Consider the following 26,392-nt stretch of genomic DNA (forward strand, 5'->3'; position numbering starts at 1 on the left):
AGAAGGCAGCTCACCACCACCTTCTCAGGGGCAATTAGGGATGGGCAATAAATGCTGGCCCAGCCAGTGACGCCAAATATACCATGAAAAAATAAAAGTGACCCCTTATGATTTTGAGCACCTCGATCAAATCTCCGCTTAACCTTCTCCGCTCTCAGGAAAACAACCCCACCATCTCCAGTCTCTCCATATCGCTGAAGCCCCTCATCCCTGACACCATTATATTAAATCTCCTCTGCACCCACTCTAAGGCCTTAACACCCTTCCTAAGGTCTGGTGTCCAGAACTGAGCACAGTTCTCCAAGCGGGGGTCTGGAGAGTGCTCAACACTAGACCTGATTCCGCGATTGGACAATATTCGCTGAATAATCCTCAATGTGCTAAAACCAGTTTAGGATTGTCTGCCAAGCTTGCAATGTGGCACATTTGTGTGTGTACTGGAAGATATTAATACACAGGGCCCTGTTCCTTGCAGACGGGAAGAACATGTACACACATTGCACCTGTTTCAGCTAAACAAAACAAAATAAGTGACAGCCATTCACTGGTCCATTCCCCAGGGCAACGTCTTGACCAATTAGAGTCAAACTGCCTGGTTTAAATTTCAAACAACGCTCGGCAGTTAACTGTCAGTCAGCATCAACTCATGCATTATCCATGGCCGACCAATCACTACTCTGTTCTCATACAGTATAAAAAAAAATGATGTTTCCCCAGCCATTGGATTGGTGTTTTTCTTGCAAATTGTTCTGATGAGTGCAAAATGAAAAGCTTCGACAAAAAAAAATCTTTTTTTTTTGCAGCAATGACCTTGGGCAGAGTCTTCGGCTCGGCGAGTCGGTGGGGTGGGGGGGTGGGGGGCGGTGGGGTGGGGGTGGGGGGTGGTGGTGGCGGGGCCCGCTCACCGAGGCGTAAAGTGAGGCGGGGTGACGTCGGGCGTGCGTCCCCACTTCACCGTGCATCGTTTAGATGTTCAGTTCGGTGGGCGCGCAGCCGAATTGGCCCTATTGAGGCCGTTTAAAAAGGCAATGAAGCAATGAGCTGAGCTGCACCGTCCAGCCTTAAGGTTGGCGGGGGTGGGGGTGGGGGGGGGGGGGGGGGGGGGGGTGCGGGGGGCGGGGGTGGGGGCGGGGGTGGGGGTGGGTGGAGGCGGGGGTGGGGGTGGGGGTAGGTGGGTGGGGGCGGGGGCGGGGGTGGAGGCGGGGGTGGGGGTGGGGGTGGGGGGGGCGGCAGGCTAAGACCCCAGGCGGCCTTCGTCGCCTTTTATCATGAAACCTCCTCCACGGGGCGGGGTGAGGTTTCACGAAGGTTTTTAAAAGTGTTTGAAATTGTTTTAATCCCCAGCTCCCGTGACAGTTTCACCATAAGGGGACAGGTCCTTAAAACCTTTGTTCACCTTTAATCCGTGTTTTATGACTGCTGTGGTCACTTTGACAAACGGGCCGCAGGAGTCTCAGGTACAGGTCACGATGGTTTATTCGAGCGATTGCAAGGAGAGGACCACCTCAAGGCTCTGCTAAACTACAAGCTTATTTTATACGCTTACTGATCACATACAAGAACAATGTTCAAACTCCTATCTTGTCAGCATTTCGGTTACATCATACGTGCTCCTTCACGCCAGCAGAGACTTATCCCCCTATCTAGGCCGGGGCCATCTATCCTTCCCTTATCTCCTGAAGAGCACACACAGTCTATGTTGTTGCTATCCTCTGACTGCAGTCCCACTCCAAGGCCTTTCTGTTGTTTGCAGGCTCTAAGGCGGTGCAAGGTTCATCTGGTAACCTTTAACTGTTGGTAGCGCTGCTGGCTGCCTGGAGGTTTTAAGCAATTCGTTCCCTTTCAATAAATTCTTCCTGTGTCTCCCCTAACAATAAGTGAAAGTAATCTCCCTGAGGCACAGACTCCCCGACTCAGGCAACACAGGGAACGCTCGGCACTTCCGGGTGCTCGTCCAGTTGGGCAGGCCTTAACTGGCCTGCCCACGTAAAATGGCAGCGCCCGGCCAATTGGGGGAACCGATCGGCTGCACTCCCCCTCGCCCCCGCCCCCACACAACCCCCATCCCCCAACCCAACGGGGAGAAAATTCTCCCCCTTGTTTCTATTTGCTTTAGTTGATTGGTGATGGCCCCATTTGAGTGAATGGTTCCAGGTCGTTCTTGAACTGAGGTCTGTTCCTTTTCTGTTATCTGCCGACCAGAGTCTCAGGAACCAGATCCAACATCTTCATGAGGTTTAAGACAACAGTTGATGATGGGTTGTTGCTATGGAGAGGAGACAGTACAATGAGGCTTAACAGTGACTTCATCTCACTCGGTCTCCAGGATGGTGCCTTGGTGTTCAGGTTAGTGTCTGGGCCTTGGTGTGTGTTTGCAGCCTGGGCCTTGGTGTGTGTTTGCAGCCTGGGCCTTGGTGTGTGTTTGCAGCCTGGGCCTTGGTGTGTGTTTGCAGCCTGGGCCTTGGTGTGAGGTTGGAGCCTGGGCCTTGGTCTGTGGTTGGAGCCTGGGCCTTGGGTGTGTGATTTGAGCCTGGGCCTTGGTGTGTGGCTTGAGCCTGGGCCTTGGTGTGTGGTTTGAGCCTGGGCCTTGGTGTGTGGTTGGAGCCTGGGCCTTGGTGTGTGGTTGGAGCCTGGGCCTTGGTGTGTGGTTGGAGCCTGGGCCTTGGTGTGTGGTTGGAGCCTGGGCCTTGGTGTGTGGTTGGAGCCTGGACCTTGGTGTGAGGTTGGAGCCTGGGCCTTGGTGTGTGGTTGGAGCCTGGGCCTTGGTGTGAGGTTGGAGCCTGGGCCTTGGTGTGTGGTTGGAGCCTGGGCCTTGGTGTGTGGTTGGAGCCTGGGCCTTGGTGTGAGGTTGGAGCCCGGGCCTTGGTGTGAGGTTGGAGCCTGGGCCTTGGTGTGAGGTTGGAGCCTGGGCCTTGGTGTGAGGTTGGGGCCTGGGCCTTGGTGTGTGGTTGGAGCCTGGGCCTTGGTGTGTGGTTGGAGCCTGGGCCTTGGTGTGTGGTTGGAGCCTGGGCCTTGGTGTGAGGTTGGAGCCTGGGCCTTGGTGTGAGGTTGGAGCCTGGGCCTTGGTGTGTGGTTTGAGCCTGGGCCTTGGTGTGTGGTTTGAGCCTGGGCCTTGGTGTGAGGTTGGAGCCTGGGCCTTGGTGTGAGGTTGGAGCCTGGGCCTTGGTGTGTGGTTGGAGCCTGGGCCTTGGTGTGAGGTTGGAGCCTGGGCCTTGGTGTGTGGTTTGAGCCTGGGCCTTGGTGTGTGGTTTGAGCCTGGGCCTTGGTGTGAGGTTGGAGCCTGGGCCTTGGTGTGTGGTTGGAGCCTGGGCCTTGGTGTGTGGTTGGAGCCTGGGCCTTGGTGTGTGGTTGGAGCCTGGGCCTTGGTGTGAGGTTGGAGCCTGGGCCTTGGTGTGTGGTTTGAGCTGTGGCTGACACCGTCAAGGATATTTTACAAGTGAATGTGGGCCGTTGCTCAATGCAACCACAGGTGGTAAAGTGTTCACTGGTTTTATAAACACACGAAGGGACAGGAAAAGACTAACCTCTCCTTTCAGCATGTCCCAAACAGCCAGGGTGTAATTAACAGTCACATTCCCTAATGTTCAATGTCACCTGCACCAAATTCCCGGAAAAAAAAAAAAAATCAAGGCCAATTCAAAGAGGAAACAAGTTGGAAAATCTCTCTTCGCCCTCCGGGTTCCAGTGAACCACAGTGGCCATGACTCTCATATTCAACGTCCCAGCTACCTCCAGTACACAGTGATCTCGGCGATGGACAACTCTGGCTCCTTATTGAACGCCCGCAGTGAATCAACCTCCCAAATACCGGGAATTTAAGGGACTGCGGAACAGAGGTTGGGAAGGGAATTCCTCAAATCCAGTTCAATGACCCCTGGCTCGTTTGCTCAGTTTGTTAGGAGCATAGGATTTAGCAGCTGGAGTATCCCCCATGCTACTTTCAGTTAACGCACTGTGGTACTGGGTAACATAAACCATGATGGTCCCTATTTCCACCTGCAGTCTGGGCTGAGTGACCCAATGCGAGATCTCGACAGTGGTTAGGGTCAGAGTTAGCAACTCTGGCTGAGAGGAATAAGTCAGCTCCAGCTAGCGGCCTAGTGCCCCCATGGAGAGGAGGTGGATCTGGAGAGGAGGGGGGAAAGGTGATGATTCCCACGGCAGTCAAAGAGCCTGCTTGATACTCACTGACTGTGCTCACACAATGAAGAGTAATCATGTAGTCCGGTCAGGAGAGATCTGCTCCGAACATTGTTATCAACATCAGCAATGAGTTCACGAGAGGATAACAAAAATAAAATTATATTAAGCCCAGGGCATAACATCACTTTAATCTTTCCATACATATGGAGGTCTTTATACAGGTACCTATACTGACCCTGTATTTACCCGGGTGTTTATTTCGCTCTCTGTATTGTCCCTGTATTTACCCGGGTGATTATATCACTCTCTATATTGTCCCTGTATTTACCCGGGTGTTTATATCACTCTCTGTATTGTCCCTGTATTTTCCTGGGTCTTTATATCGCTCTCTGTATTGTCCCTGTATTTTCCCAGGTGTTTATATCACTTCCTGTATTGTCCCTGTATTTACCCGGGTGTTTATATCACTCTCTATATTGTCCCAGTATTTACCCGGGTCTTTATATCACTCTCTATATTGTCCCTGTGGTTACCTGGGTGTTTATATCGCTCTCTGTATTGTTCCTGTATTTACCCGGGTGTTTATATCACCCTATATATTGTTCCTGTGTTTACCCGGGTGTTTATATCACACTCTGTATTATTCCTGTATTTACCTGGGTGTTTATATTGCTCTCTGTATTGTCCCTGTATTTACCCAGGTGTTTATATCACTCTCGGTATTGTTGTTGTATTTACCCAGGTGTTTACATTGCTCTCTATATTATTCCTCTATTTACCCGGGTGTTTATATTTCTCTGTGTATTGTTCCTGTATTTATCCGGGTGTTTATACTGCTCTGTGTATTGTCCCTGTATTTACCCGGTGTTTATATCGCTGTCTGTATTGTTCCTGTATTTACCTGGGTGTTTATATCGCTGTCTGTATTGTTCCGGTATTTACCTGGGTGTTTATATTGCTCTCTATTAGGTTCCTGTATTTACCTGGGTGTTTATATCACTCTCTATATTGCCTCTGTATTTACCCAGTGTTTCTATCACTCTGTATTACGTTCCTGTATTTACCTGGGTGTTTATATCGCTCTCTATTATGTTCCTGTATTTACCCGGGTGTTTATATCACTCTCTGTATTGTCCCTGTATTTACCTGGGTGTTTATATCACTGTCTGTATTGTCCCTGTATTTACCCGGGTGTTTATATCGCTCTCTATTTTGTTCCTGTATTTACCCAGGTGTTTATATCACTCTCTGTATTATTCTTATATTTACCCGGGTATTTATATTGCTCTCTGTATTGTCCCTTATTTACCCGGGAGTTTATATCGCTCTCTGTATTGTTCCTGTATTTACCCAGGTGTTTATATTGCTCTCTATTAGGTTTCTGTATTTACCTGGTTGTTTATATCACTCTCTATATTGTCCCTGTATTTACCCAGGTGTTTCTATCGCTCTCTATTACGTTCCTGTATTTACCCGGGTGTTTATATCACACTCTGTACTGTTCCTATATTTACCCGGGTGTTTATATCACTCTCTGTATTGTCCCTGTATTTACCTGGGTGTTTATATCGCTCTCTGTATTGTCCCTGTATTTACCCGGGTGTTTATTTCACTCTCTGTATTGTCCCTGTGTTTACCTGGGTGTTTATATCGCTCTATGTATTGTTCCTGTGTTTATCCGGGTGTTTATATCACACTCTGTATTATTCCTCTAGTTACCCGGGTGTTTATATTTCTCTTTGTATTGTTCCTGTATTTATCCGGGTGTTTATACTGCTCTCTGTATTGTCCCTGTATTTACCCAGGTCTTTATATCGCTGTCTGTATCGTTCCTGTATTTACCCTGGTGTTTATATCACTGTTTGTATTGTTCCGGTGTTTACTTGGGTGTTTATATCACTCTCTATATTGTCTCTGTATTTACCCGGAGTTCCTATCACTCTGTATTACGTTCCTGTATTTACCTGGGTGTTTATTTCGCTCTCTATTATGTTCCTGTATTTACCCGGGTGTTTATATCGCTCTCTGTATTGTCCCTGTATTTACCCGGGTATTTATATTGCTCTCTGTATTGTCCCTGTATTTACCCAGGTGTTTCTGTCACTCTCTATTACGTTCCTGTATTTACCTAGGTGTTTATATCACGCTCTGTACTGTTCCTGTATTTACCCGGGTGTTTATATCACTCTCTATATTGTCCCTGTGTTTACCTGGGTGTTTATATCGCTCTCTGTATTGTTCCTGTATTTACCCGGGTGTTTATATCACTCTTTATATTGTCCCTGTATTTACCCAGGTGTTTATATCACTCTCTATATTGTCCCTGTATTTACCCGGGTGTTTATATTGCTCTCTATTAGGTTCCTGTATTTAACCGGGTGTTTATATCGCTCTCTGTGTTGTTCCTGTATTTTCCTGGGTGTTTATATCGCTCTCTGTATTGTTCCTGTATTTACCCAGTTGTTTATATTGCTCTCTATTAGGTTCCTGTATTTACCTGGTTGTTTATATCACTCTCTATATTGTCCCTGTATTTACCCAGGTGTTTATATCGCTCTCTATTACATTCCTGTATTTACCCGGGTGTTTATATCACACTCTGTACTGTTCCTATATTTACCCGGGTGTTTATATCACTCTCTGTATTGTCCCTGTATTTACCTGGGTGTTTACATCGCTCTCTGTATTGTCCCTGTATTTACCCGGGTGTTTATTTCACTCTCTGTATTGTCCCTGTATTTTCCCGGGTCTTTATTTCACTCTCTATATTGTCCCTGTATTTACCCGGGTGTTTATATCACTCTCTATATTGTCCCTGTGTTTACCTGGGTGTTTATATCGCTCTCTGTATTATTCCTGTATTTACCTGGGTGTTTATATTGTTCTCTGTATTGTCCCTGTATTTACCCAGGTGTTTATATCACTCTCTGTATTGTTGCTGTATTTACCCAGGTGTTTACATTGCTCTTTATATTGTTCCTCTATTTACCCGGGTGTTTATATTTCTCTCTGTATTGTTCCTGTATTTATCCGGGTGTTTATACCGCTCTCTGTATTGTCCCTGTATTTACCCGGGTCTTTATATCGCTGTCTGTATTGTTCCTGTATTTACCCTGGTGTTTATATCGCTGTCTGTATTGTTCCGGTATTTACCTGGGTGTTTATATCACTCTCTATATTGTTCCTGTATTTACCCGGTGTTTCTATCACTCTGTATTACGTTCCTGTATTTACCTGGGTGTTTATATCGCTCTTTATTATGTTCCTGTATTTACCCGGGTGTTTATATCGCTCTCTGTATTGTCCCTGTATTTACCCGGGTGTTTATATCACTCTCTGTATTGTTCTTGTATTTACCCGGGTGTTTATATCGCTCTCTGTATTGTCCCTGTATTTACCCGGGTGTTTATATCGCTCTCTATTTTGTTCCTGTATTTACCCGGATGTTTATATCACTCTCTGTATTGTCCCTGTATTTACCTGGGTGTTTATATCGCTCTCTGTATTGTCCCTGTATTTACCCGGGTGTTTATTTCACTCTCTGTATTGTCCCTGTATTTTCCCGGGTCTTTATATCACTCTCTATATTGTCCCTGTATTTACCCGGGTGTTTATATCACTCTCTATATTGTCCCTGTGTTTACCTGGGTGTTTATATCGCTCTCTGTATTGTTCCTGTATTTACCCGGGTGTTTATATCACTCTCTATATTGTCCCTGTATTTACCCGGGTGTTTATATTGCTCTCTGTGTTGTCCCTGTATTTACCTGGGTGTTTATATCGCTGTCTGTATTGTTCCTGTATTTACCCGGGTGTTTATATCGCTGTCTGTATTGTTCCGGTATTTACCTGGGTGTTTATATTGCTCTCTATTAGGTTCCTGTATTTACCTGGGTGTTTATATCACTCTCTATATTGCCTCTGTATTTACCCAGTGTTTCTATCACTCTGCATTACGTTCCTGTATTTACCTGGGTGTTTATATCGCTCTCTATTATGTTCCTGTATTTACCCGGGTGTTTATATCGCTCTCTGTATTGTCCCTGTATTTACCTGGGTGTTTATATCGCACTCTGTATTGTCTCTTATTTACCCGGGTGTTTATATCGCTCTCTATTTTGTCCCTGTATTTACCCGGGCGTTTATATCGCTCTCTATTTTGTTCCTGTATTTACCCAGGTGTTTATATCACTCTCTGTATTGTTCCTGTATTTACCCGGGTGTTTATATCACTCTCTGTATTGTTCCTGTATTTACCCGGGTGGTTATATTGCTCTCTGTATTGTTCTTGTATTTACCCGGGAGTTTATATCGCTCTCTGTATTGTTCTTCTATTTAACCGAGTGTTTATATCACTCTCTATTTTGTTCCTGTATTTACCCGGGTGTTTATATCACTCTCTGTACTGTTCCTATATTTACCCGGGTGTTTATATCACTCTCTGTATTGTCCCTGTATTTACCTGGGTGTTTATATCGCTCTCTGTATTGTCCCTGTATTTACCTGGGTGTTTATTTCACACTCTGTATTGTCCCTGTATTTTCCCGGGTCTTTATATCACTCTCTATATTGTCCCTGTGTTTACCCGGGTGTTTATATCGCTCTCTGTATTGTTCCTGTATTTACCCGGGTGTTTATATCGCTCTATGTATTGTTCCTGTGTTTACCCGGGTGTTTATATCACACTCTGTATTATTCCTGTATTTACCTGGGTGTTTATATTGCTCTCTGTATTGTCCCTGTATTTGCACAGATGTTTATATCACTTTCTGTATTGTTGCTGTATTTACCCAGGTGTTTACATTGCTCTTTATATTGTTCCTCTATTTACCTGGGTGTTTATATTTCTCTGTGTATTGTTCCTGTATTTATCCGGGTGTTTATACTGCTCTCTGTATTGTCCCTGTATTTACCCGGGTCTTTATATCGCTGTCTGTATTGTTCCTGTATTTACCCTGGTGTTTATATCGCTGTCTGTATTGTTCCGGTATTTACCTGGGTGTTTATATCACTCTCTATATTATCTCTGTATTTACCCGGTGTTTCTATCACTCTGTATTACGTTCCTGTATTTACCTGGGTGTTTATATCGCTCTCTATTATGTTCCTGTATTTACCCGGGTGTTTATATCGCTCTCTGTATTGTTCTTGTATTTACCTGGGTGTTTATATCATTCTCTGTATTGTTCTTGTATTTACCCGGGTGTTTATATCGCTCTCTGTATTGTCCCTGTATTTACCCGGGTGTTTATATCGCTCTCTATTTTGTTCCTGTATTTACCCGGGTGTTTATATCACTCTCTGTATTGTTCTTATATTTACCCGGGTATTTATATTGCTCTCTGTATTGTCCCTTATTTACCCAGGTGTTTATATCACTCTCTATATTGTCCCTGTATTTACCCAGGTGTTTCTGTCGCTCTCTATTACGTTCCTGTATTTACCCTGGTGTTTATATCACACTCTGTACTGTTCCTGTATTTACCCGGGTGTTTATGTCACTCTCTGTATTGTCCCTGTATTTACCTGGGTATTTATATCGCTCTCTGTATTGTCCCTGTATTTACCCGGGTGTTTATTTCACTCTCTATATTGTCCCTGTATTTTCCCGGGTCTTTATATCACTCTCTATATTGTCCCTGTATTTACCCGGGTGTTTATATTGTTCTCTGTGTTGTCCCTGTATTTACCCGGGTGTTTATATTGCTCTCTGTATTGTCCCTGTATTTACCCGGCTGTTTATATCACTCTCTCTATTGTCCTTGTGTTTACCTGGGTGTTTATATCGCTCTCTGTGTTGTTCCTGTATTTTCCTGGGTGTTTATATCGCTCTATGTATTGTTCCTGTGTTTACCTGGGTGTTTATATCACACTCTGTATTATTCCTGTATTTACCTGGGTGTTTATATTGCTCTCTGTATTGTTCCTATATTTACCCGGGTGTTTATATCGCTGTCTGTATTGTTCCTGTATTTACCCGGGTGTTTATATCGCTCTCTGTATTGTTCCTGTATTTTCCCGGGTGATTATATCACTCTCTGTATTGTTCCTGTATTTTCCCGGTTGTTTATATCGCTCTCTGTATTGTTCCTGCATTTACCTGGGTGTTTATATTGCTCTCTGTATTGTTCCTGTATTTACCTGGGTGTTTGTATCGCTGTCTGTATTGTTCCTGTATTTACCCGGGTGTTTATATCGCTCTCTGTATTGTTCCAGTTATAACCTTGGCAGTGGCACTGTTGACATCATGGTGAATGGATCATTTCATGATGACCGGTGGCATCGGGTGAAGGCAGTTCGGTGAGTCCCTTTTTTGCATGTGTATGTGCCTTTTGTTGTTGACCTATGTAGGAAGTAGCAGGACAATGGCTTCCCTCACTTGATCACAAACTCATGAACGGGCCTAAGGCCGTCACTTTCGGTCCCGAAAAGTGCCCAGTCTGTCCCAGATTACCCCAACAGGGCAGGTATCGCAAAGATTTGAGCAACAAGTGAAGCTGGCTGTTTCACGCTGCTACTATGCAGCAGCAACACGAGTGGTATTGGCCACTAACAGGATGCTGCCGTCAAGCCAAAGAGACGTTCTGCCTGTCACACAAATGAGTAACGTGGTGTATGGATTTCATTGCCAGTGTAATGCTCGGCCACATGTCTCAAAGACTGGCGGATTGTACCAAACAGCAAGTCTCTTCCGCTGGTCACAAAGGGCAAGGTACAGACCCGTACTTGCAAAACTCAAATACAGTGTCCGACATGAGATATAATTCCACGACGGGACAGCATTTGCTGAATAATCCTGAGTGTGCTAAGCATTACACTGACAGCCAATTTACAGTGTGGTGCGTTTGCGTGTACTGGAAGTCACATATTAACACACATGGCCCTGTACTTTGCGGACAGAAAGAACCTATACACACTCAGGGCAGGCAGTGGCATAGTGGTACTGTCAGTGGACTGGTAACGCAGAGACCCAGGGCAATGCTCTAGGGACCATTAAGAATATAATTAAAGCATTTATGAATGCTGGCTGTCCAACCTTAAGGGGCAGGCGAAAACCCCAAGCAGCCTTGCCGTTTTTCAGGAAACCTCATCCATGGGTGGGATGAGGCTTCCTGAAGCTTTTATAAAACAATTAAGTAAATTTTCCCACTCTTACAAACAAGTCCCAACTCATGTGTTGCAGTCACATGAGGGGAACATGTTTGAATAAATTTTTACATTATTTATTGAAGTTTTTTTATTGTCTATTCAATCTCCCGGAGATTGCTCATGCGCGACAGAGCCCGGGCCCTGACTCTACCCCCCTCCCCCCTCCCCCCTCGCTAACGGCCACGCGTCATTGGCCCGCCCGCGTAAAATGGCGGCGCCTCAGCCGATCGCCAGCGGCCATCAGCTCCACCCCTGCTCCCCACCCACCGTAGGGAAAATCCAGGCCCATGAAACCATCGTCGATTGTTGTAAAAACCCATCTGGGTCACTAATGCCCCTTTGGGGAAGGAAATCTGCTGTCCTTACCTGGTCTGGCCTACGTGTGACTCCAGACCCACAGCAACGTGGTTGACTCTTAAAAATGCCCTCTGAGCAAGGGCAATTAGGGATGGGCAATAAATGCTGGCCTAGCCAGTGATGCCCACGAATGTCTTAAAAAAAAATTACACCTGTCTCAGCTAAACAAAAAAAGGTGACAGCCATTTGCAGACTCATTCCTCAGGGGAATGCCTTGACCAATCAGGGTCAAGTTGCCTGGTTTAAATTTCAAACAATGCTTGGCAGTTAACTGTCAGTCACCATCAGTGGTGCATTCTCCGTGGCAATGCCACTTGCCAACCAATCAGCAATCCCTCCACATCCAGTATAAATTGTTGCCTTCCCCATTATATTGGTATTCTCGCGAAGTGTCCTGATGAGTGCAAGACAAAAAGCTTCGACATGTCTCTTTTTTCAGCCACACTTAAGTTCAGTACTACCCAACAGAAAACGCTGGAAAATCTCAGCAGGTCTGGCAGCATCGGTGGAGAGAGAAACAGAGTTAACGTTTCGAGTCCGTATGACCCTTCTTGAGTCATATTGCTCTCGTAACGTTAACTCTTTTTCTCTCTCGACAGATGATGCCAGACCTGCTCAATAATTTTTTGTTCGCTTTGGCTCCAGTGCACTCCTGGCTGGACTCCCACCTTCTACCTTGAGTCTCGCAACAAGTCCCATTCAGCCACCAACCCCGTACCTGCCGATCGAAATTTGTTCCCAGTCCAGCTTCATCATAAAATTCTCATCTGGCTTATAAATCCCTCCATGGCGTCACCCCTCCCTATCTCTGTTACCTCCTCCAGATCCACTCCCCTCCCTATATCTGTAACCTCCTCCAGCTCCACTCCCCTCCCTATCTCTGTAACCTCCTCCAGCTCCACTCCCCTCCCTATCTCTGTAACCTCTCCCAGCTCCACTCCCCTCCCTATCTCTGTAACCTCCTCCAGCTCCACTCCCCTCCCTATCTCTGTAACCTCTCCCAGCTCCACTCCCCTCCATATCTCTGTAACCTCCTCCAGCTCCACTCCCCTCCCTATCTCTGTAACCTCCTCCAGCTCCACTCCCCTCCCTATCTCTGTAACCTCTCCCAGCTCCACTCCCCTCCCTATCTCTGTAACCTCCTCCAACTCCACTCCCCTCCCTATCTCTGTAACCTCCTCCAGCTCCACGCCCCTCCCTATCTCTGTAACCTCTCCCAGCTCCACTCCCCTCCCTATATCTGTAACCTCCTCCAGCTCCACTCCCCTCCCTATCTCTGTAACCTCCTCCAGCTCCACTCCCCTCCCTATCTCTGTAACCTCTCCCAGCTCCACTCCCCTCCCTATCTCTGTAACCTCCTCCAGCTCCACACCACGCCCTATCTCTGTAACCTCCTCCAGCCGCTACACCCCTCCCTATCTCTGTAACCTCCTCCAGCTCCACTCCCCTCACTATCTCTGTAACCTCCTCCAGCTCCACTCCCCTCCCTATCTCTGTAACCTCCTCCAGCTCCACACCACGCCCTATCTCTGTAACCTCCTCCAGCCCCTACACCCCTCCCTATCTCTCTAACCTCCTCAAGCTCCACTCCCCTCCCTATCTCTGTAACCTCCTCCAGCCCCTACACCCCTCCCTAACTCTCTAACCTCCTCCAGATCCACTCCACTCCCTATCCCTCTAACCTCCTCCAGATCCACACCCCTCCCTATCTCTGTAACCTCCTCCAGCTCCACTCCCCTCCCTTTCTCTGTAACCTCCTCCAGCTCCACTCCCCTCCCTACCTCTGTAACCTCCTCCAGCTCCACTCCCTTCCCTACCTCTGTAACCTCCTCCAGCTCCACTCCCCTCCCTATCTCTCTAACCTCCTCCAGCTCCACTCCCCTCCCTATCTCTGTAACCTCCTCCAGCTCCACTCCCCTCCCTATCTCTCTAACCTCCTCCAGCTCCACTCCCCTCCCTATCTCTGTTACCTCCTCCAGCTCCATTCCCCTCCCTATCTCTGGTACCTCCTTCAGCTCCACTCCCCTCCCTATCTCTGTAACCTCCTCCAGCTCCACTCCCCTCCCTATCTCTGTAACCTCCTTCAGCTCCACTCCCCTCCCTATCTCTCTAACCTCCTCCAGCTCCACTCCCCTCCCTATCTCTGTAACCTCCTCCAGCTCCACTCCCCTCCCTATCTCTCTAACCTCCTCCAGCTCCATTCCCCTCCCCATCTCTGTTACCTCCTCCAGCTCCACTCCCCTCCCTATCTCTTTAACCTCCTCCAGCTCCACTCCCCTCCCTATCTCTTTAAACTCCTCCAGCTCCACTCCCCTCCCTATCTCTCTAACCTCCTCAAGCTCCACTCCCCTCCCTATCTCTGTAACCTCCTCCAGCTCCACTCCCCTCCCTATCTCTGTAACCTCCTCCAACTCCATTCCCCTCCCTATCTCTCTAACCTCCTCCAACTCCATTCCACTCCCTATCTCTGTAACCTCCTCCAGCTCCACTCCCCTCCCTATCTCTGTAACCTCCTCCAGCTCCACTCCCCTCCCTATCTCTGTAACCTCCTCCAACTCCACTCCCCTCCCTATCTCTGTTACCTCCTCCAGCTCCACTCCCCTCCCTATCTCTGTTACCTCCTCCAGCTCCACTGCCCTCCCTATCTCTCTAACCTCCTCCAGCTCCACTCCCCTCCCTATCTCTGTAACCTCCTCCAGCTCCACTCCCCTCCCTATCTCTGTAACCTCCTCCAGCTCCACTCCCCTCCCTATCTGTGTAACCTCCTCCAGCTCCACTCCCCTCACTACCTCCATAACCTCCTCCAGCTCCACTCCCCTCACTACGTCCATAACCTCCTCCAGCTCCACTCCCCTCCCTATCTCTGTAACCTCCTCCAGCTCCACTCCCCTCCCTATCTTTCTAACCTCCTCCAGTCCCCTACACCCCACCCTACCTCTGTAACCTCCTCCAGCTCCACTCCCCTCCCTAACTCTGTACCCTCCTCCAGCTCCACTCCCCTCCCTATCTCTCTAACCTCTCCTAGCTTCATTCCCCTCCCTATCTCTTTAACCTCCTCCAGCTCCACTCCCCTCCCTATCTCTCTAACCTCCTCCAGCTCCACTCCCCTCCCTATCTCTCTAACCTCTCCCAGCTCCACTCCACTCCCTATCTCTGTAACCTCCTCCAGCTCCACTCCCCTCCCTATCTCTGTAACCTGCTCCAGCTCCACTCCCCTCCCTATCTCTGTAACCTCCTGCAGCTCCACTCCCCTCCCTATCTCTCTAACCTCCTGCAGCTCCACTCCACTCCCTATCTCTCTAACCTCCTCCAGATCCACACTCCTCCCTATCTCTCTAACCTCCTCCAGCTCCACTCCCCTCGCTACCTCTGTAATATCCTCCAGCTCCACTCCCCTCCCTATCTCTCTACCTCCTCCAGCTCCACTCCCCTCCCTATCTCTGTAACCTCCTCCAGCTCCACTCCCCTCCCTATCTCTGTAACCTCCCCCAGCTGCACTCCCCTCCCTATCTCTGTAACCTCCTCCAGCTCTACTCCCCTCCCTATCTCTGTAACCTCCTCCAGCTCCACTCCCCTCCCTATCTCTCTAACCTCCCCTAGCTACATTCCCCTCCCTATCTCTGTAACCTCCTCCAGCTCCACTCCCCTCCCTATCTCTTTAACCTCCTCCAGCTCCACTCCCCTCCCTATCTCTTTAACCTCCTCCAGCTCCACTCCCCTCCCTATCTCTGTAACCTCCTCCAGCTCCACTCCCCTCCCTATCTCTGTAACCTCCTCCAGCTCCACTCCCCTCCCTATCTCTGTAACCTCCTCCAACTCCATTCCCCTCCCTATCTCTCTAACCTCCTCCAACTCCATTTCACTCCCTATCTCTGTAACCTCCTCCAGCTCCACTCCCCTCCCTATCTCTGTAACCTCCTCCAGCTCCACTCCCCTCCCTATCTCTGTAACCTCCTCCAACTCCACTCCCCTCCCTATCTCTGTTACCTCCTCCAGCTCCACTCCCCTCCCTATCTCTGTTACCTCCTCCAGCTCCACTCCCCTCCCTATCTCTGTAACCTCCTCCAACTCCATTCCCCTCCCTATCTCTCTAACCTCCTCCAACTCCATTTCACTCCCTATCTCTGTAACCTCCTCCAACTCCATTCCCCTCCCTATCTCTCTAACCTCCTCCAACTCCATTTCACTCCCTATCTCTGTAACCTCCTCCAGCTCCACTCCCCTCCCTATCTCTCTAACCTCCTCCAGCTCCACTCCCCTCCCTATCTCTGTTACCTCCTCCAGCTCCACTCCCCTCCCTATCTCTGTAACCTCCTCCAGCTCCACTCCCCTCCCTATCTCTGTAACCTCCTCCAGCTCCACTCCCCTCCCTATCTCTGTAACCTCCTCCAGCTCCACTCCCCTCACTACCTCCATAACCTCCTCCAGCTCCACTCCCCTCACTACGTCCATAACCTCCTCCAGCTCCACTCCCCTCCCTATCTCTGTAAACTCGTCCAGCTCCACTCCCCTCCCTATCTTTCTAACCTCCTCCAGTCCCCTACACCCCACCCTACCTCTGTAACCTCCTCCAGCTCCACTCCCCTCCCTATCTCTGTAACCTCCTCCAGCTCCACTCCCCTCCCTATCTCTGTAACCTCCTCCAGCTCCACACCCCTCCCTATCTCTCTAACCTCTCCTAGCTTCATTCCCCTCCCTATCTCTTTAACCTCCTCCAGCTCCACTCCCCTCCCTATCTCTGTTACCTCCTCCAGCTCCACTCCCCTCCCTATCTCTGTAACCTCCTCCAGCTCCACTCCTATCCCTACCTACGTAACCTCCTGCAGCTCCACTCCCCTCCCTATCTCTGTAACCTCCCCCAGCTTCATTCCCCTCCCTATCTCTGTAAACTCCTCCAGCCGCTACACCCCTCCCTATCTCTGTAACCTCCTCCAGCTCCATTCCCCTCCCTATCTCTGTAACCTCCTACAGCTCCACTCCCCTCCCTATCTCTCTAACCTACTCCAGCTCCACACCCCTCCCTATCTCTGTAACCTCCTCCAGCTCCACTCCCCTCACTAACTCTCTAACCTCCTCCAGCTCCACTCCCCTCCCTATCTCTGTAACCTCCTCCAGCTCCACTCCACTCCCTATCTCTTTAACCTCCTCCAACTCCACTCCCCTCCCTATCTCTGTAACCTCCTCCAGCTCCACTCCCCTCCCTATCTCTGTAACCTCCTCCAGCTCCACTCCCCTCCCTATCTCTGTAAACTCCGCCAGCTCCACTCCCCTCACTATCTCTCTAACATCCTCAAGCTCCACTCCCCTCCCTATCTCTGTAACCTCCTCCAGCTCCACTCCCCTCCCTATCTCTCTAACCTCCTCCAGCTCCATTCCCCTCCCTATCTCTGTAACCTCCTCCAGCTCCACTCCCCTCCCTATCTCACTAACCTCCTCCAGCTCCACTCCCCTCCCTATCTCTGTAACCTCCTCCAGCTCCACTCCCCTCCCTATCTCTCTTACCTCCTCCAGATCCACACCCCTCCCTATCTCTGTAACCTCCTCCAGCTCCACAACCCTCCCTATCTCTCTAACCTCCTCCAGCTCCTCTCCCCTCCCTATCTCTGTAACCTCCTCCAGCTCCACTCCCCTCCCTATCTCTCTAACCTCCTCCAGCTCCACTCCCCTCCCTACCTCCATAACCTCCTCCAGCTCCACACCCCTCCCTATCTCTGTAACCTCCTCCAGCTCCACTCCCCTCCCTATCTCTTTAACCTCCTCCAGCTCCACTCCCCTCCCTATCTCTTTAACCTCCTCCAGCTCCACTCCCCTCCCTATCTCTGTAACCTCCTCCAGCTCCACTCCCCTCCATATCTCTGTAACCTGCCCCAGCTTCATTCCCCTCCCTATCTCTGTAACCTCCTCCAGCTCCACTCCCCTCCCTATCTCTGTAACCTCCTCCAGCTCCACTCCCCTCCCTATCTCTGTAACCTGCCCCAGCTCCACTCCCCTCCCTATCTCTGTAACCTCCTCCAGCTCCACTCCCCTCCCTATCTCTGTAAACTCCGCCAGCTCCACTCCCCTCACTATCTCTCTAACATCCTCAAGCTCCACTCCCCTCCCTATCTCTGTAACCTCCTCCAGCTCCACTCCCCTCCCTATCTCTCTAACCTCCTCCAGCTCCATTCCCCTCCCTATCTCTGTAACCTCCTCCAGCTCCACTCCCCTCCCTATCTCACTAACCTCCTCCAGCTCCACTCCCCTCCCTATCTCTGTAACCTCCTCCAGCTCCACTCCCCTCCCTATCTCTCTTACCTCCTCCAGATCCACACCCCTCCCTATCTCTGTAACCTCCTCCAGCTCCACACCCCTCCCTATCTCTCTAACCTCCTCCAGCTCCTCTCCCCTCCCTATCTCTGTAACCTCCTCCAGCTCCACTCCCCTCCCTATCTCTCTAACCTCCTCCAGCTCCACTCCCCTCCCTACCTCCATAACCTCCTCCAGCTCCACACCCCTCCCTATCTCTGTAACCTCCTCCAGCTCCACTCCCCTCCCTATCTCTTTAACCTCCTCCAGCTCCACTCCCCTCCCTATCTCTTTAACCTCCTCCAGCTCCACTCCCCTCCCTATCTCTGTAACCTCCTCCAGCTCCACTCCCCTCCCTATCTCTGTAACCTCCTCCAGCTCCACTCCCCTCCCTATCTCTGTAACCTCTCCCAGCTCCACTCCCCTCCCTATCTCTGTAACCTCCTCCAGCTCCACTCCCCTCCCTATCTCTGTAACCTGCCCCAGCTCCACTCCCCTCCCTATCTCTGTAACCTCCTCCAGCTCCACTCCCCTCCCTATCTCTGTAACCTCCTCCAGCTCCACTCCCCTCCCTATCTCTGTAACCTCCTCCAGCTCCTACACCCCTCCCTATCTCTGTAACCTCTCCCAGCTTCATTCCCCTCCCTATCTCTCTAACCTCCTCCAGCTCCACTCCCCTCCCTCTCTCTGTAAACTCCTCCAGATCCACTCCCCTCCCTATCTCTCTAACCTCCTCCAGCTCCACACCCTTCCCTACGTCTGTAACCTCCTCCAGCTCCACACCCCTCCCTATCTCTCTAACCTCCTCCAGCTCCACTCCCCTCCCTATCTCTGTAACCTCCTCCAGCTCCACTCCCCTCCCTATCTCTGTAACCTCCTGCAGCTCCACTCCCCTCCCTATCTCTCTAACCTCCGCCAGCTCCACTCCCCTCCCTATCTCTGTAACCTCCTCCAGCTCCACTCCCCTCCCTATCTCTGTAACCTCCGCCAGCTCCACTCCCCTCCCTATCTCTGTAACCTCCTCCAGCTCCACTCCCCTCCCTATCTCTGTAACCTCCTCCAGCTCCACTCCCCTCCCTATCTCTGTAACCTCCTCCAGCTCCACTCCCCTCCCTATCTCTGTAACCTCCTCCAGCTCTACTCCCCTCCCTATCTCTGGTACCTCCTTCAGCTCCACTCCCCTCCCTATCTCTGTAACCTCCTCCAGCTCCACTCCCCTCCCTATCTCTCTAACCTCCTCCAGCTTCACTCCCCTCCCTATCTCTGTAACCTCCTCCAACTCCACTCCCCTCCCTATCTCTGTTACCTCCTCCAGCTCCACTCCCCTCACTACGTCCATAACCTCCTCCAGCTCCACTCCCCTCCCTATCTCTATAACTCGTCCAGCTCCACTCCTCTCCCTATCTTTTTAACCTCCTCCAGCTCCACTCCCCTCCCTATCTCTGTAACCTCCTCCAGCTCCACTCCCCTCCCTATCTTTCTAACCTCCTCCAGTCCCCTACACCCCTCCCTATCTCTGTAACCTACTCCAGCTCCACTCCCCTCCCTATCTCTCTAACCTACTCCAGCTCCACACCCCTCCCTATCTCTGTAACCTCCTCCAGCTCCACTCCCCTCCCTATCTCTCTAACCTCCTCCAGCTCCACTCCCCTCCCTATATCTGTTACCTCCTCTATTCCACTCCCCTCCCTATCTCTGTAACCTCCTCCAGCTCCACTCCCCTCCCTATATCTGTTACCTCCTCTATCTCCACTCCCCTCCCTATCTCTGTAACCTCCTCCAGCTCCACTCCCCTCCCTATCTCTGTAACCTCCTCCAGCTCCACTCCCCTCCCTATCTCTGTAACCTCCTCCAGCTCCACTCCCCTCCCTATCTCTCTAACCTCCTCCAGCTCCACTCCCCTCCCTATCTCTGTAACCTCCTCCAGCTCCACTCCACTCCCTATCTCTGTAACCTCCTCCAGCTCCACTCCCCTCCCTATCTCTTTAACCTCCTCCAGCTCCACTCCCCTCCCGATCTCTCTAACCTTTTCCAGCTCCACTCCCCTCCCTATCTCTCTAACCTCCTCCAGCTCCACTCCCCTCCCTATCTCTCTAACCTCCTCCAGCTCCACTCCCCTCCCTATCTCTTTAACCTCCTCCAGCTCCACTCCCCTCCCTATCTCTTTAACCTCCTCCAGCTCCACACCCCTCCCTATCTCTCTAACCTCCTCCAGCTCCACTCCCCTCCCTATCTCTGTAACCTCCTCCAGGTCCACTCCCCTCCCTCTCTCTGTAACCTCCTCCAGCTCCACTCCCCTCCCTATCTCTGTAACCTCCTCCACCTCCACTCCCCTCCCTATCTCTCTAACCTCCTCCAGCTCCACTCCCCTCCCTATATCTGTTACCTCCTCTATTCCACTCCCCTCCCTATCTCTGTAACCTCCTCCAGCTCCACACCCCTCCCTATCTCTGTAACCTCCTACAGCTCCACTCCCCTCCCTACCTCTGTAACCTCCTCCAGCTCCACTCCCCTCCCTACCTCTGTAACCTCCTCCAGCTCCACTCCCCTCCCTACCTCTGTAACCTCCTCCAGCTCCACTCCCCTCCCTATCTCTGTAACCTCCTCCAGCTCCACTCCCCTCCCTATCTCTGTAACCTCCTCCAGCTCCACTCCCCTCCCTATCTCTCTAACCTCCTCCAGCTCCACTCCCCTCCCTATCTCTGTAACCTCCTCCAGCTCCACTCCCCTCCCTATCTCTCTAACCTCCTCCAGCTCCACTCCCCTCCCTATCTCTGTAACCTCCTACAGCTCCACTCCCCTCCCTACCTCTGTAACCTCCTCCAGCTCCACTCCCCTCCCTACCTCTGTAACCTCCTCCAGCTCCACTCCCCTCCCTACCTCTGTAACCTCCTCCAGCTCCACTCCCCTCCATATCACTCTAACCTCCTGCAGCTCCACTCCCCTCCCTATCTCTGTAACCTCCTCCAGCTCCACTCCCCTCCCTATCTCTGTAACCTCCTCCAGCTCCACTCCCCTCCCTATCTCTGTAACCTCCTCCAGCTCCACTCCCCTCCCTATCTCTGTAACCTCCTCCAGCTCCACTCCCCTCCCTATCTCTGTAACCTCCCCTAGCTCCACTCCCCTCCCTATCTCTGTAACCTCCTCCAGCTTCATTCCCCTCCCTATCTCTGTAACCTCCTCCAGCTCCACTCCCCTCCCTATCTCTGTAACCTCCTCCAGCTCCACTCACCTCCCTATCTCTGTAACCTCCTCCAGCTCCACTCCCCTCCCTATCTCTCTAACCTCCTCCAGCTCCACTCCCCTCCCTATCTCTGTAACCTCCTCCAGCTCCACTCCCCTCCCTATCTCTGTAACCTCCTCCAGCTCCACTCCCCTCCCTACCTCTGTAACCTCCTCCAGCTCCACTCCCCTCCCTATCTTTCTAACCTCCTGCAGCTCCACTCCCCTCCCTATCTCTGTAACCTCCTCCAACTCCACTCCCCTCCCTATCTCTGTAACCTCCTCCAGCTCCACTCCCCTCCCTATCTCTGTAACCTCCTCCAGCTCCACTCCCCTCCCTATCTCTGTAACCTCCTCCAGCTCCACTCCCCTCCCTAACTCTCTAACCTCCTCCAGATCCACTCCCCTCCCTATCTCTGTAACCTCCTCCAACTCCACGCCCCTCCCTATCTCTGTAACCTCCTCCAGCTCCACTCCCCTCCCTATCTCTGTAACCTCCTACAGCTCCACTCCCCTCCCTATCTCTCTAACCTCCTCCAGCTCCACTCCCCTCCCTATCTCTGTAACCTCCTCCAGCTCCACTCCCCTCCCTATCTCTGTAACCTCCTCCAGCTCCACTCCCCTCCCTATCTCTCTAACCTCCTCCAGCTCCACTCCCCTCCCTATCTCTGTAACCTCCTCCAGCTCCATTCCCCTCCCTATCTCTGTAACCTCGTCCAGCTCCACTCCCCTCCCTACCTCTGTAACCTCCTCCAGCTCCACTCCCCTCCCTATCTCTGTAACCTCCTCCAGCTCCACTCCCCTCCCTATCTCTTTAACCTCCTCCAGCTCCACTCCCCTCCCTATCTCTGTAACCTCCTCCAGCTCCACTCCCCTCCCTATATCTGTTACCTCCTCTATTCCACTCCCCTCCCTATCTCTGTAACCTCCTCCAGCTCCACTCCCCTCCCTATCTCTCTAACCTCCTCCAGCTCCACTCCCCTCCCTATATCTGTTACCTCCTCTATCTCCACTCCCCTCCCTATCTCTGTAACCTCCTCCAGCCCCACTCCCCTCCCTATCTCTGTAACCGCCTCCAGCTCCACTCCCCTCCCTATCTCTGTAACCTCCTCCAGCTCCACTCCCCTCCCTATCTCTGTAACCTCCTCCAGCTCCACTCCCCTCCCTATCTCTGCAACCTCCTCCAGCTCCACTCCCCTCCCTATCTCTGCAACCTCCTCCAGCTCCACTCCCCTCCCTATCTCTCTAACCTCCTCCAGCTCCACTCCCCTCCCTATCTCTGTAACCTCCTGCAGCTCCACTCCCCTCCCTATCTCTCTAACCTCCCCCAGCTCCACTCCCCTCCCTATCTCTGTAACCTCCTCCAGCTCCACTCCCCTCCCTATCTCTCTAACCTCCTCCAGTTCCACTCCCCTCCCTATCTCTCTAACCTCCTCCAGCTCCCTACACCCCACCCTATCTCTGTAACCTCCTCCAGCTCCACTCCCCTCCCTATCTCTGTAACCTCCTCCAGGTCCACTCCCCTCCCTATCTCTGTAACCTCCTCCAGCTCCACTCCCCTCCCTATCTCTGTAACCTCCTCCAGCTCCACTCCCCTCCCTATCTCTGTAACCTCCTCCAGCTCCACTCCCCTCCCTATCTCTCTAACCTCCTCCAGCTCCACTCCCCTCCCTATCTCTGTAACCTCCTCCAGCTCCACTCCCCTCCCTATCTCTCTAACCTCCTCCAGCTCCACTTCCCTCCCTATCTCTCTAACCTCCTCCAGCTCCACTCCCCTCCCTATCTTTCTAACCTCCTCCAGCTTCATTCCCCTCCCTATCTCTGTAACCTCCCCCAGCTTCATTCCCCTCCCTATCTCTGTAACCTCCTCCAGCTCCACTCCCCTCCCTATCTCTCTAACCTCCTCCAGCTCCACTCCCCTCCATATCTCTCTAACCTCCTCCAGCTCCACTCGCCTCCCTATCTCTCTAACCTCCTCCAGATCGACACCCCTCCCTATCTCTCTAAACTCCTCCAGCTCCACTCCCCTCCCTATCTCTCTAACCTCCTCCAGCTCCACTCCCCTCCCTATCTCTGTAACCTCCTTCAGCTCCACTCCCCTCCCTATCTCTCTAACCTCCTCCAGCTCCACTCCCCTCCCTATCTCTGTAACCTCCTCCAGCTCCACTCCCCTCCCTATCTCTGTAACCTCCTGCAGCTCCATTCCCCTCCCTATCTCTGTAACCTCCTCCAGCTCCACTACCCTCCCTTTCACTGTAACCTCCTCCAGATCCACTCCCCTCCCTATCTCTGTAACCTCCTCCAGATCCACACCCCTCTCTATCTCTCTAACCTCCTCCAGCTCCACTCCCCTCCTTATCTCTGTAACCTCCTCCAGCTCCACTCCCCTCCCTATCTCTCTAACCTCCTCCAGCTCCACTCCCCTCCCTATCTCTGTAACCTCCTCCAGCCGCTACACCCCTCCCTCTCTCTGTAACCTCCTCCAGCTCCACTCCCCTCCCTATCTCTCTAACCTCCTCCAGCTCCACTCCCCTCCCTATCTCTGTAACCTCCTCCAGCCGCTACACCCCTCCCTCTCTCTGTAACCTCCTCCAGCTCCACTCCCCTCCCTATCTCTCTAACCTCCTCCAGCTCCACTCCCCTCCCTATCTCTGTAACCTCGTCCAGCTCCACTCCCCTCCCTATCTCTGTAACCTCCTCCAACTCCACTCCACTCCCTATCTCTGTAACCTCCTCCAACTCCACTCCCCTCCCTATCTCTGTAACCTCCTCCAGCTCCACTCCCCTCCCTAACTCTCTAACCGCCTCCAGATCCACTCCCCTCCCTATCTCTTTAACCTCCTCCAGCTCCACTCCACTCCCTATCTCTCTAACCTACTCCAGCTCCACTCCACTCCCTATCTCTCTAACCTACTCCAGCTCCACTCCCCTCCCTATCTCTGTAACCTCCTCCAGCTCCACTCCCCTCCCTATATCTGTAACCTCCTCCAGCTCCACACCCCTCCCTACCTCCATAACCTCCTCCAGCTCCACTCCCCTCCCTATCTTTCTAACCTCCTCCAGCTCCACTCCCCTCCCTATCTCTGTAACCTCCTCCAACTCCACTCCCCTCCCTATCTCTGTAACCTCCTCCAGCTCCACTCCCCTCCCTATCTCTCTAACGTCCTCCAGCTCCACTCCCCTCCCTATCTTTCTAACCTCCTCCAGCTCCACTCCCCTCCCTATCTCTGTAACCTCCTCCAGCTCCACTCCCCTCCCTATCTCACTAACCTCCTCCAGCTCCACTCCCCTCCCTATCTTTCTAACCTCCTCCAGCTCCACTCCCCTCCCTATCTCTGTAACCTTCTCCAGCTCCACTCCCCTCCCTATCTCTCTAACCTCCCCCAGCTCCACTCCCCTCCCTATCTCTGTAACCTCCTCCAGCTCCACTCCCCTCCCTATCTCTGTAACCTCCTCCAGCTCCACTCCCTTCCCTATCTCTGTAACCTCCTCCAGCACCACTCCCCTCCCTATCTCTTTACCCTCCTCAAGCTCCACTCCCCTCCCTATCTCTGTAACCTCCTCCAGCTTCACTCCCCTCCCTATCTCTGTAACCTCCTCCAACTCCATTCCCCTCCCTATCTCTGTAACCTCCTCCAACTCCACTCCCCTCCCTATCTCTGTTACCTCCTCCAGCTCCACTCCCCTCACTACGTCCATAACCTCCTCCAGCTCCACTCCCTTCCCTATCTCTGTAACCTCCTCCAGCTCCACTCCCCTCCCTATCTCTCTAACCTCCTCCAGCTCCACTCCCCTCCCTATCTCTCTAACGTCCTCCAGCTCCACTCCCCTCCCTATCTTTCTAACCTCCTCCAGCTCCACTCCCCTCCCTATCTCTGTAACCTCCTCCAGCTCCACTCCCCTCCCTATCTCACTAACCTCCTCCAGCTCCACTCCCCTCCCTATCTTTCTAACCTCCTCCAGCTCCACTCCCCTCCCTATCTCTGTAACCTCCTCCAGCTCCACTCCCCTCCCTATCTCTCTAACCTCCTCCAGCTCCACTCCCCTCCCTATCTCTTTACCCTCCTCAAGCTCCACTCCCCTCCCTATCTCTGTAACCTCCTCCAGCTCCACTCCCCTCCCTATCTCTGTAACCTCCTCCAACTCCATTCCCCTCCCTATCTCTGTAACCTCCTCAAGCTCCACTCCCCTCCCTATCTCTGTAACCTCCTCCAGCTCCACTCCCCACCCTATCTCTTTACCCTCCTCCAGCTTCACTCCCCTCCCTATCTCTGTAACCTCCTCCAACTCCATTCCCCTCCCTATCTCTGTAACCTCCTCCAACTCCACTCCCCACCCTATCTCTGTTACCTCCTCCAGCTCCACTCCCCTCACTACGTCCATAACCTCCTCCAGCTCCACTCCCCTCCCTATCTCTGTAACCTCGTCCAGCTCCACTCCCCTCCCTATCTCTCTAACCTCCTCCAGCTCCACTCCCCTCCCTATCTCTCTAACCTCCTCCAGCTCCACTCCCCTCCCTATCTCTGTAACCTCCTCCAGCTCCACTCCCCTCCCTATCTCTGTAACCTCCTCCAGCTCCACTCCCCTCCATATCTCTGTAACCTCCTCCAGCTCCACTCCCCTCCCTATCTCTGTAACCTCCTCCAGCTCCACTCCCCTCCCTATCTCTGTAACCTCCTCCAGCTCCACTCCCCTCCCTATCTCTCTAACCTCCTCCAGCTCCACTCCCCTCCCTATCTCTGTAACCTCCTCCAGCTCCACTCCACTCCCTATCTCTGTAACCTCCTCCAGCTCCACTCCCCTCCCTATCTCTGTAACCTCCTCCAGCTCCACTCCCCTCCCTATCTCTCTAACCTCCTCCAGCTCCACTCCCCTCCCTACCTCCGTAACCTCGTCCAGCTCCACACCCCTCCCTATCTCTCTAAACTCCTCCAGATCCACTCCCCTCCCTATCTCTCTAACCTCCTCCAGCTCCACTCCCCTCCCTATATCTGTTACCTCCTCTATCTCCACTCCCCTCCCTATCTCTCTAACCTCCTCCAGCTCCACTCCCCTCCCTATCTCTGTAACCTCCTCCAACTCCACTCCCCTCCCTACCTCTGTAACCTCCTCCAGCTCCACAGCCCTCCCTATCTCTGTAAACTCCTCCAGATCCACACCCCTCCCTATCTCTGTAACCTCCCCCAGCTCCACTCCCCTCCCTATCTCTGTAACCTGCCCCAGCTCCACTCCCCTC

General features: G+C 51.8%; 1 protein-coding gene across 1 annotated transcript in view; it reads left to right on the top strand.

Annotated features, from left to right (window-relative positions):
* Positions 1–26,392, top strand: part of LOC121276897 (pikachurin) — a 230,528-nt gene that overhangs the window by 188,519 nt on the left and 15,617 nt on the right. The window contains exons 21-22 of the mRNA XM_041185517.1: positions 2,203–2,346; positions 10,360–10,443. Of these exons, the coding sequence (XP_041041451.1) occupies positions 2,203–2,346; positions 10,360–10,443 (228 nt within the window). The remainder of the gene's footprint in view (positions 1–2,202; positions 2,347–10,359; positions 10,444–26,392) is intronic.

This window comes from Carcharodon carcharias, chromosome 4 (assembly GCF_017639515.1).
Source record: "Carcharodon carcharias isolate sCarCar2 chromosome 4, sCarCar2.pri, whole genome shotgun sequence".
NCBI classification, from domain to species: domain Eukaryota; kingdom Metazoa; phylum Chordata; class Chondrichthyes; order Lamniformes; family Lamnidae; genus Carcharodon; species Carcharodon carcharias.